Here is a 12,575-nt window from a genome sequence, read left to right as displayed (position 1 = left end):
TTCTGTAGCAAGTCACAGGTGTTAATCTTCTTCCTCTACGTCTCTGAGTTCCTCCCAGTCTGCCTCATCTTCAAACTCCTCATGGAGCATTCAATGGTACCGTGGATTTGGCTTTTCTAGCGTTGTTGACTTCTCTCCTCCCCAATGATTCCAGAGGAGGTTCTGACTTGAAGTTTTCAGGCTATCTGGCACCATGGAAACCGAGGGGAAAGCACCTCTGTTAGTATCTATCTCCCTTTATAGAGGTCCTGGGAGGAGATCTGGGAGTCGAATGGGACGATGATAGACCACAACTATCATCCCTAAGAGAAGTCACATGACCATGTACGTGACTCTTTAAGTTATCCAAGCTACCCCCGATCCCAACCAGCTTGTCTAGTTGAACCCCCGGTTCTGGTCAGCTCGTTTCAGTGGAGAGGCAGGCTTCAGTCCTTTCACCGCTTTGTTAACCTCCATGTGGAGGGTCCAGATTTACATTTGTCTTAAGGGCCTCAGCAAACGTCTTTGATTGAGTTTGAAAAATTAACCTTAAGGGGAAAGGGATCCATTCTACCAAAGTCTTCGGACTCTTCAGTTTCCTTTACCTCTGCCCCAATCTGAGCCCTTGGTCTATCCACCCAGTTTCTATCACATGTCACCCAACCATCCACATCATCGTCGTCTTCTTCCTTCTGCTCTGGGAACCAAAACTTCATCTCCAACTCTGTAACCAGCCAGATTGTTCTCCAACAGTCATCAGTAAAGATTTGTAAAGCTCAAGGAATGTTCTCCTGCTTTACCCTGACAACTTTCATCTTTGTAGCACGAAGGTCCCTCAAACAGTATGCTTCCAAAACCCCTCCACACACTGCTGCGATTTTATAGAAGAACTGCTCCTGCCAGAGGTTGAACAGCAGTCCAACAATTTTCCCATTGGGATTAACTTTTCATTACAGATAGGTGACAAACTTTCAATAGTTGTTTGACCAAAACTTGTTTCCACCACCAAAAGATCCAATGGAAGTTTTCCGATATCAAGGATTGCTCTCCTTTCATCAAATGGTATAAGGATCACCTTCTTCATTAGACGAATCTTTTCCACTATAGCATCTAACACTTATTTCCAACTTTTCACTTTAGTTTCTGCAATCACAACCTTTTTTCTAGTCCAATTTGTTGCTTTCCCTTCCCAAAATATTTTTAAGCCCATGGTAGAGGCCACCATTTATGTTTCTCTCCTTCCGACCTTGTTCCATAACTTCCCTCCATTGTGTCTGGGTCTTCTTTTTCTTTCATACCAGCCCTCTGCTCTACTCTCAGCTTCTCCTCTTCGATGATAATCATCTCCCCCAGTACTTCAGCCAACTTCCTCCAAACTTGCCTCTCTTTACCTTCTGGTACACAAATCATCTGTTTTTAACCTTGTCAGAAGGACTCTGTCTACTTTTGATGCTCCCTAGAAAGCTATACATGATATCCTTCCTACTTTCCTTTGTCATGTGAGGTACGATTTGGCTTCTGGCTCTAAATTAGGATTCTGGGAAGTATGGATTGGAAAAGCCCACCTTAAAGATGTTTTTCCTTCTCTCTTTGCCCTTTCCTCTTTTAAAGATGGACCTGTTGCAGTCTTGTGGATTCCCTTACTCCTTTTTTCTCTTTCAGGGCTAAAATGGAACTTGGGCTTTCAAAGAAATCTTAGAGTCTAAGGTTCCTCTAGTTTTTATTTTGTTAAGCATTTTGGGATCAGTCTTCTTTGATTTTGAGGAAAGCAATAATTGTGTGTGGTTGCTTACCCCAAGTGGTTCCTTCTCTTGTAAATCCTTTTTTAAATCCCTTGTTTCCTCTTCCTCTCCACCCTCCTTTCCTGTTAAGGAAATCTGGTGATTCCCTATCCCCTTGAAGATCAGTGCCTTCTATTGGGAAGTATTTCATGGTTGCATTTACACCTGTGACAATCTTTCACAACTCCTATGATTATAGTGGGATGTCTGAGGAATAGTGCAGGGGTGATTTGGCAACTCAAAAATTAATTCAGGCAGTTCAAATGGATCTCCAAGGATTTGTATATCCAAATCAGATGGATATACTGGGCGCATTTGTAATCTTTTGAGGGGCTAGCCCCATTTCAGACAGTCCTTCACAACTCCTTTTAGTAATCTACTCTTTCTTCTTCTAATCAACAAAATTTCTTCTTTGTGTTGCTGATCAAAAAAGAGTATATTTATTTTTCCCTCTTATTGCTTGACAGTGGATTGTATATTGTGTTCTGTTCCCTTTTCTTGATCTTCATCAAGCATTGTGATCCTCCCTTTTTTAGATCAATAATTGAAAATTCATTCATTAATTTAAAAGAGATGGAGTACTTAGCGACTTTCCCAGCCACCCTTTTACTTTTACAAGAACAATCCAATTTACAATTCATCCCAGAAAAGACATTCCCTATTAACCCCTTTGCCAAACAATCTTCCAGTCCATTAATTGCTCTTCTAACCCATTTAAACACATCTCCCACTTCCTTGGAAATTGTGGCTCTCTCTCTTGACATAAACCCCAGTTGCTTGGCTAGCCCCTTTGCCAAACAATCTCCCTTGTAGCAATGCCAAAAGTGATCCTCCCTTTTTCAACCTCTTTGTTTGTTGTTAGTAGTTAGTTGTTATTGATAAAACAAAGCCCAGAAGCCCTCCCAAGAATAAGCAATCTGATGCTTGTGAACCAGAGAAACGCACTATTTAACTTATTTCCCATAAACAACCAGCAACGTTTTCTTCATCAGTCCTGATTTCCATCCAATAGCCAACCATCAAAATTGATGTCTTTTGTTGGTAGTGATACTCATCAGAAAATAAGTTTTTTTTTTTTGATAAATGAATAAGCATTTTATTAATCCTGTAAATAAGAGTTGCAGGCAACCAAAGGAGAGGTGCAAGATGCGACCTCTCCTTTAAGATTTACCACAGCATTACAAAATCAGATGAGCATAAGTGCCGGCATCAGAAAATAAGTATTAATGAAGGTTATTTTGGATTTTTCCTAGATTCTGGAACAACTTGTGTCCCTGTATGAGTGCCAGCTCATTGTTACATGGGTATGGACATAGGAATCAGAATCAGACTCATGCCCAGAAGTAAGAATGTATGATTTAGCCAATGTTGCCAGCTTTGGATCAGACCAAATAATTGGAATCTCTGAACCAGAAACTGCTGGTGAAAACTGTTATTGAGACCCCCAACTCATAGAAATGTTGACTTAATCATATGTTTGAAGAATAAGCAGAAATTTCATTAAAGTAAAACTCTGACACCTTCCCAAATGATTGCCTGCAAACGAACAAAAACAAAACCAACCTGGCGGAAATAGGATCCTAATCTTCCCCTTCAAAGACCTCCTCCTGAACAACAACCTCTTCATCCCACTTCCCTCCTCCCAAAGGACCTTTCTTCAAAATTTCTTCCCTCTTCTTCCTCTCAAACACTTCAAAAGTTTTCCCGGCAAATTCCTTACCTCCCAGAAAAACAGTCCCAGCATTTTGCCAATCTCTATATCTTTTTTAGCTGTTTCCTCAACAGGAGTACTTCCATATCTCTGCCTTCTCTTCACAGCTTTTATTGATGTCTTTTCCTGTAGATACGACTTCGCCTTCTATTACTTCTTCATGTTGTCAAGTCCCCAATTGCAAACCCAGATTAGGAGCAGCAAAAGAATCCTCCTCATCAATAGCTTCTTTTGCCGATGTATTAGTCTTACTGCCCCTCCTCTTATACACCCTCTTGTAGTTCCTTGTAGGACCAGCACCTACCAACCCAAGTTTCAACCTAGAGAATACTTTGGTAACATGAACTGTATGTGACTATTTCACTCCATAGGCTACTCCAGATTCCTTGAGATCTACTAAATTGGCCACAGCTAACTCTTTATTAGCCTCCCTCCTCCTACCAAATTCACCCCTAAACTTCCTAATTCTTATCACCACCTCCTCAAATAATTGATGAACAACTTCAACACCCTCAGTTTGTATCAAAGCACATTAGTTCACGACCAAGATTCCGCTACTTACATCACCAACACCACAATCTCATCCTACTTCAACAACAATGACCTCCCTTGAAACCTTCTTCACCAGACCATTCTTTTCTTCTTTATGGATCCCACAGGAATCAATAAACAAAATATCTTTCACAATAGGAATAAGGTCCGAGGACGACATACCATTGTTCTCTTTTAATGTCAATGATTTAAGTTCCTCCACAGATTTATCCCTATTTCGCATGCAGCAAACTTGATCCTCATCGCTGTTGCCATTGTCAAGGCTTTGAACATCATCTTTGATATTATGCCCCTCTATCGATTTCACATTAATCTTCTTCTTTTTGCCTTCAACAAATCTGAAAATCTCCCATTCCCACCTTATTTCTTTTCTCCTTCAAAACTATTCAAATTAAGCTTGCTCAATCTCTTGCATCTAACATTCTTTGAGGGTTTAAAATTTACTGACCTCTTTCTACTTACCCCTAGACTGGGTGGATCGAATGAGTTCCCCGCACATTTTGGTCTGGTCTTTAGAAAGTGGGCCCCAGCTTCAATTCCAGCCTCCCCTTCGCGACAAAGACATCTTTTCATCTCCCTCTCCCTGCCCAAATCCCATTCCCTCTTGACCTGGAACATATATCTCAGCCTCTATCTCTCCTCTAATATCATAATTCATTAAGTTCAACGGGCCAGTTTCAGTTTTTCCTTTAGCTGATCTTGTATGGGCACCACCCATCTCTCCTATTTTAGAACCTTCCCGAAACTCCCCTTTTCACCTTCCCAAGGTCTTGGAAATCAATTAGCCTCAAATCACCAACCCCACCATCGACTTTTAGAATTTTTTTCCCAAAACACCCTCATCTTCAACCTCTGACTTCTCCACTGCTATGAACCAGTTCAACTTCTGCGTATTCAAACCTATCAAAGACAGATCACAGAGGCCCACTCCCCTCCTTCCAAAAAATCCAAATTTTCAACGCAGCAACCAGGGTAAGTTCCTTCTACCACCACTCTTAAATCAAAGATTTCTCCGCCAAAATGAGACATCAAAGATGCTGAAACAAGGTAAATTTCCTCCACCTCGACTAAAATCCATGCACATACTAGACTTTTCCACTCGATGGTTTTTGAATCAACAAACCTGAACCTCCCACAAGCATCCCCAACATCCCTAAATGTTTGGAAGCTCCAGGCATGTAATGGAATACCAAAAACATTTATCCAGACAAAGCTTGAAGATCCCGCGTTTCTCAAAGCTCCAACAAGCGAGTTCCACCTCCCCAACCTTAACTCTGGAACCCATAGTTAATCTTGTTCTTGCTCAAGAATATCAAGAGCTTCATCCTCGCTGCTAAAGGAGAAAAGAAAGAAACCCGTGTTTAGCCCCCTCAACTGTACTATTCACCTCTTCCATGCCTTGCTCTCATCATCACCACCTTCCCCACCTTCTGTTTCTGTTTGTTCTTTGTTTCCTCTACCATCGACTGCTCACTCTTCCTCTTCTCTTGTCATTTTTTCCCTAAATGACTATATTATTGGGTGTTGTACCTTATAATAGTTTTTGTTTTAAGACTATATAATATGTGTGTGCGTGTGTCTGTATTATGTTTTATGACTTCTGATTTTTTTGCAATTTTTACTTGAGCAAGTTGGGTGATTGAACTGAATGGTAGGACCATTCAATCTGTAACTCAGTATGCAACACAAGTCAATATCCAATCTGAATCTGCAAACTTTGGATTGGATCATTGGACAAGATTAAAAGACAATGGATGCAGAGAGGCATCCAGAAAATAATAATTACTAATAAAAAGTACATCTTGTGTATTGAAACAAGCAGTTAAAATCACATCTACAAGGTTTAATTGCTACCCTAGGAACTTTAAATAGGAAAAAGATATTGGTTGATATTTACTTGTTTTGAAGAAAAGGTAAGTATTGTATTAATCTGATCAAAATATAATAACATATATAAAGCCCTGTTCAATAAGATACTGTGCAGGGACCATCGTCCTCTCTGTAGACCAAGTATTCTGTATTTGTAGTTACAAAAAGATTACTAAGATCAAAAAAGGACTTCACGATGTATCCTTTTTTTTTTGAGAGAGAGAGTGAGAGAGAGACAGAGAACTTTAAGATGTATCCTTGAGCTGCTTATGTTCTGCTACCCATGAGTAAAGCCTACCCCGTAAGCCATAATCCCTTCATTACGGTATCTTCTGTGTCCATATTGAACAAACCACTGCTGCAGGCAACACTCCCCATATGATCTTCCCATTTTTTTGACAAACCTTTCAGATGCCAGCACCACAACAACACCTCAAAAACCCATTGTCCTTGCCCACAGCACCCTTGCAAACTTGCAATGAATAAATACTGAATAAATAAATGAGCTAACTCTTCTGTGGCATCGATGTCTCACACTTTCATAATGTGGCTGTCCATACCAAAAAAGCTACATAAGATGTGCTGTGAAGTTGCCTGATTTCTCCCACACCCATATTCTTTTTCACTCCTTGATCTATCAGGTTTGATTGTGCTGGTTCTTTGCATCGTCCCTATCCACTGCCCTATCTACCAGTCATTCAGGTTCCTTCTAAAAATGCAGCACCAGTTGCCTGCATCCCTGTCTTAGGTCATGCATTCCTTGTTCTGCGCAATCTCAAACAGGGTTGAGAACATCTCTTTAAGAGGTTGATTTCCAGACCAGCTGTCCTATGAAAATTTTATCCCTGTTCCATCTCCAACTACAAACTTCATATCTTTTTCTAAACTCTCTTGCTGATTTCTGTAGACCCTTTCATACTGCAGACCCATTTGTTATGTTGATCTCTCCTGGTTCCCAATTCAGATTGCTTGAACCATATTGTTGCCAAAATGGTTCTTCACCACAAACTGTTAGGCTGTTCATTCCACCTCCAATAATACTTACCTAAACAAGCCACATTGAATTTTCCAGTTCTCTTCAACCCTAGGCCCCCTGCCTTACTTGAGTTGCAAACCTTACTCAACTTGACCAGGTGGAAATTGAAATCATCCTTCCACTTCCATCCTTTCCACAATAAATCTCTCATTCTCCTTTTAATTATCTTGGCTGCACTTGCCGAGATTTGGAATAAGGATAATAAATATGTAGATAGAGAAGACATAACACTATTGACTAGGGTCAAATTTCCTCCTTTTGACAAGTATCTTCTTTCCCAAGAGGCTGATTTCGTTTCGATTCTCTCCATCACCAACTCCCAAATCTTCTTTGAAATACAACTCTGTCCAAGAGGCATCCCCAAGTATTTTGCAGGCATTCAGGCAATTTGCCTATCATACACCCGACATAATCTGCCAACTGATCCATATGAACTCCTTCATTCACTGCCATTAGCTCACTTTCATGAATGTTAATTCTTAATCCAGAAACTGCTTCAAATCATCAATTCCTTCTCCCACCATCATTAGTCAATATTTACTTAGATGTTTATTGGTTTATGTCAAACAAACAAGGAGAGATGAAGAAAAGTGCCCATCAAGAATCCATAGTATCAGAATATGAACACACACTTTTTCCACTACTCCACTTGAAGAGTCCATGAAACAGTAGGCATTGCCTAGAAATAGAATAATTCTTAGGCATTTTGAAAGATCCAATGTCCAGCCTCACTTAAGAATTTCGACATCACTATAGATATAAAAGCTTGTATCAGAAATCCATATAATTCATCTGCTTTTGAAAAATCAATTAACCGTACTGGTAAACTAGAAAATACTTTTACGCCCTAAGAAAAAAGGCTAAATCATTAAATGGTTAAATGGTTGTCATGCTATGTATAGGTTGGCAAGCAGCATAAAAACCTTTAAGCCAAACCAATATGGACAATATGACAGTGCTATTCAAACAGAAAATGTGACACTTCAAATAACCAATGTTGGAGAATAAATACTTAGAGTCACAGCCAAACTGCACCAGACAATAACAACATTCAAATAAATGCATGACCAAGTAACAACCGAGGGGCATAAAGATCGGATAGAATACAACGCTTAAAATCCCAAAAAGAATGATCACCTAAACTTTTCTAAAGGTGCTAAATTTGTAGCATGGTTGGGTTGCTCCATTGCAACCTGGGTGACCAGGTTTCAAATCTTGGAAACAGCCTCTCTGCATGTGCAGGGGTAAGGTTGCATACATCTGTCCCTCCCCAGACCCTGCACTGGCAGGAGACTCATGCACTGGGCTACCCTTCACACTCATACTTTCACCATTTCAAAAACTACTTTGACAGAGTGTTGTTGATCAGAATAATTGTGGCATGATATTTTTAACTTCAAATGAATCATCCACATGTTTACTTGTGTAAAATTTATCAGCAAGGAAACAGAAATATGTAAGTGATCAATATGGATAAATCTAAAGTACTTCTTTTACCATGCAAATTGTAAACAATTCACCCAATTAAAAAAGGCAAGAATAAAGAGACCAGCTTTGTGTTGTTATTTCTTAAAGTTTGACCTCTCTTAATAGGAACTACAATAGCTAGGAACAAACAGAGTGGCATGCCATAACCACTTTACCAAGTCCAGAATACAAGGAATTGGAATCAGATCATCAAAATAGTATGGAGAGAACCTTGGAAAGGGTCGGACCCAATCTTCTCATAAGATTATCTAGATGTTCCAATTGATCACCCTGTAGAAATAAGCAGAAGCAGCAGCATATGTTAAACCCAATTTAAAGGTGGGTGGGTGTGGGTGTGGTTGTGGGTGCGTGTGTGTGTGTGTGTGTGTGTGGGGGGGGGGGGGGGGGGGGGGGAGAAAAGGGGAACTAATCGAGTAAAACTCAGCACCTCTGATTTAGTCCCAGAATTACCATGGTCCAATGCATCAAAATTTCCAACGCCCTTCTGGTTATCAGCCAATACAAGAAACTTAGATGGGAAAAAGGAAAAAAAATAATTAAGTGCAACATAGAATATAACTCAACAACGCCATCAAATCAACAGAAAGATACTCACAGAATAATGACTTTGATATTCAGTTGCATATCCTGCAAAATAGAATAACAGCACGTCAATATCTTGATTGCAATATCAAAATCGGAGTAGCAATGAACCCCGACATTGAAGTGATGGAAAATCCAATAAGCAGAAAATCTTAAATATCCTTGATTATGAAACATAACCAGGATTCTAACAGCAAAGATTATTGACATAACAGAAGTGGATCGACCAAGTAGCAGTGTGTTTGGTTTGATGGAAGAGAGAGAGAGAGAGAGAGAGAGAGAGAGAGAGACAGAATTTTTTAATTATTTTCTACTAAACCGAACATAGCATCGGGAAAAAAACATTGTTGAAAATAGAAATTCCATAACCCATTGAAGAGATATAGAAATGGGGGCCTGTGAGACACCGAACGAGATCTAGGAATATTAACAACCATTGTAAAGGAAAAAGAAAGGAGGAATGATCCTACCAGCCAGAAAATATATAAAAATACAAATAACTAAAGCAGCTCAGTAGATATGGAACTAAATTAGGGAAAATGTATTAACTAAAAACAGCCTAAAGCACCTATGTACAAGCCTGATCCTAGAGAATTTGATGTGAAAGATCTAGGATAGGAAAGGAAAATGAAGAAAAGGTGAGGAAATGAAGTGAGGAGAATAGATCTAAAGATTCTAGGGTTTGGTGAAATACCAGAGGAGTGAAAACCGTTGTGGAGGCCAAGCAAGAAAACCAAGGGAACCAGCATCGAGAGTATGACGAGACCCAGCACTGCAACCACAAGTCCTCTCCATCCCCTCTTCGTAGGAAGGGAGCCACCACCCTTCATCTCCTCCTCTCCCTACCTACTTAGAAGTCATGAAGTAACCATAATTTTGCACACTGTACACCTCCATATGCTCTCTCTCTCTCTCTCTAAATTTGATATCTATTAGTATTATTGTCTATTGTTTTTAACCAGCGGGCTTCATAAACTAATCACGCACCCGTACCCATGGGAACTGGGAAGTACGAAGGATGAGATGCCTCGAATCTCATATTTCATCCATCCAATGCTTGCTTTACTGTAGCATTTCTTCACCTCTTTAGAATTTAGACTTCAGAATAAAACCTTTGCAAATTGGGCGATTCCTTAGATATGATAAGCCCAATAGTCATAACAATTTAGCGATAGATTTTCAAGAAAAAATGACCATGCTTCCAATACTTGTTTTTCACAAAAAAAAAATGCTTAATACTATGCTCTTGGGAAAGGTTTTCATCACCATTTTTCATGTATGTGCGCTAGGTAAGCACTATATAGGATATACATCAGTCAATCGTTAGAGGAAACGATGGGGTCCCGATTTTCGAGGCAATGCCTGATTTTTTAATAATCAAATGAACCAAACAATGAGATACATGGGTGTTTGTTGAAACTCTTATGTGGATCCAATGTGGCACCGTTTTTTTAAAAAACGGCCACAGTTCCAAACATCCCCTTAGAGGGGCTGAGCCAAGACCAATATACCAATGATAAATCTCAGCCCAATCCGGAAATCAAATTGGGGCACTAAGTTTCCCAAACTAAGACCAAGGATCGAAAAGGTGTAGTTGCTACCTAGTCTCCAAGGGTCTAAAAGGTAACATACTCCATATTGAAATTACTAACTACCAATTATGGTGAAGGTGATAGTTAATTTGTTGGGGCTCTAAACGGTTTCAAGGAAGCCCATCGTAGAAGATGCTTTACATCGAATCATAAAATGTGATCATTTGAGTTTCGAAAAATGTGACAAGAAAAGTCGAGTTTTACATTGATTTTATTGATATAGAATTTACACTGATAATCGATGTAAAACTCTACTTTAGATTATGTTTTACATTGATTTATGACATAAAACTTCACTCCATCCAAACGCAGAGTAGAGTTTTACAACGATCCTAATTTACACTCCTTCTAAATGCCAAAAAAATTGAATCGGCGTAAATATTTACATCGTTTTTTATTTATATCACTTCCAAACGCAACCTCAGGGGTGAAATTTATGTGGTCTCGAGTTGGACTTCTAACACAATTTGAATTGGCATCGCCCAAAGCTCGAGTCCAATTATTAATATAGTAAAATCACTGTTTAGAAAATCAGACTGAATCAATTTGGTCTGGTCGATTGAATCATGACTCGAGATTTTGACTTGTTCAATCTTATCCCAACAACCACCTTTGCTAAAAATTGGTGAAAACTAGTTGATCAACTAGGTTAATCAAAAAACCGATGAACCTGTCCTGGTTACATGAAATTGCATTGGTCTTTAACCAATTGAAATTTTAAAATGTGTTCAATAGGATTTAAACCCATGACTCCTTATTTCCATATATTGATTAGTTTCTATGTGACACATCTTTTTACATGGGCTATTAGCTTTAGAAGTTCGACAACTTGCATTTTTGTCTTCTCCCATTTAGTTAGAAAAAGATCTAGCTACCAAAAGATATAGCCCCGAAAAAGGCATGAAAAACCCATTTTGGGCTATTTTCGAGAAGCTCCAAATGGAGCTTTTCGTTCTTCTTTTTGCTTCATCTTCGTGCGAAAAGATGCATGGAAAGGCGTGCCTCCACCAAATGGTTTGTGGGCTATCAAGATCTTTATGCAAAAAGCTTACATCATCTTTTGGTTGTCAGATATTCTAAAAGATTTTTCAAAAAAGACTTGCCAAATAGCACATTAATTATCATTAGTCCATTAATTAATGACTCCTTATGATACATATTACTTTATTATGCATGTATTTTAAAGAAAATGTAAACTAAGAGTATGTATGTATATGCCATGTCATTGTCATCACAATTCAACCCTAGTTGATGCTCTAACTCACGAGCCTCTCTCTCTCTCTCCCTTCTTCAGTTTTTATGCTTGGTTGGTTCCTTGAACATTGAATAAAATTAATAATGGCCCAATTACAAATGTCATTACATTCCTACTTATGTGATCATTGTGAGCTTTGAGAAGCTTATAGTCGACTCGACTCAAAAAGATTAAGTCACCACCAATTTTTTTCAGAGGATATGGGCCATCATTTTCAACTTAGAAGTAGTGACTCCATTCCCTAAGGGATAAACACTTAAACGAAATATCCCTAATTCCAAGGATTAGTAGAGAAAAGGTGTTAGGCACCCCTTTCTCCAAGCCATTGTAGCTACCCAATACGATAATTCTTCAGACCCAATTTCTAACAAAAGAGCTAATAAGAATGATTATTAAGAATTCTTAAAATTTGGTGAAAATGTCCTTAATTTCTCCCATAACTGATTTGAGGTGATGTTATCGGGACTTAGGTACTAATTTCCTTAAGACCCTCTCCTCCCTACCTTGTTTTTCTCAATCTGGAGGAAACAGGGAATGTGAGTTCTCCATGGTTTCAAGACTTTGAGGAACCTAAAACCACACTAAAAAACAAAGACTATGAATTTAAGTTAAATAGTATAATGAAAGGCTTACCTCTCACATGCAACTTTGATAAGAGTGTTCCAACAATTGAGATAGGTTAGAATGAAGCTTGGACAAGCAACTGAGTAGGAGAGTGCTTCTAGTTACC

General features: G+C 39.0%; 1 protein-coding gene across 2 annotated transcripts in view; it reads right to left on the bottom strand.

The window, feature by feature from the left end:
* GAUT7 (galacturonosyltransferase 7) overlaps nucleotides 1-10,262 on the bottom strand; it is a 91,652-nt gene extending 81,390 nt beyond the window's left edge. The window contains exons 1-4 of one of the 2 annotated variants that reach the window (XM_088944294.1): nucleotides 9,693-10,262; nucleotides 9,012-9,043; nucleotides 8,844-8,900; nucleotides 8,627-8,686 (exon numbers count right to left, since the gene is read on the bottom strand). In XM_088944294.1, the coding sequence (XP_088800420.1) occupies nucleotides 8,627-8,686; nucleotides 8,844-8,900; nucleotides 9,012-9,043; nucleotides 9,693-9,828 (285 nt within the window). In that variant the 5' untranslated portion in view covers nucleotides 9,829-10,262. The remainder of the gene's footprint in view (nucleotides 1-8,626; nucleotides 8,687-8,843; nucleotides 8,901-9,011; nucleotides 9,044-9,692) is intronic. The other variant, XM_088944295.1, reaches the window with a different exon arrangement.
* Between the last annotated feature and the right edge of the window lie 2,313 nt (nucleotides 10,263-12,575).

This window comes from Nelumbo lutea, chromosome 5 (genome assembly GCF_056320005.1).
Source record: "Nelumbo lutea isolate HS-2025 chromosome 5, American lotus-T2T, whole genome shotgun sequence".
Classification (NCBI taxonomy): domain Eukaryota; kingdom Viridiplantae; phylum Streptophyta; class Magnoliopsida; order Proteales; family Nelumbonaceae; genus Nelumbo; species Nelumbo lutea.
The sequence above is the reverse complement of the archived record's forward strand: the minus strand, read 5'-3'. Positions and strand labels throughout refer to the sequence as shown.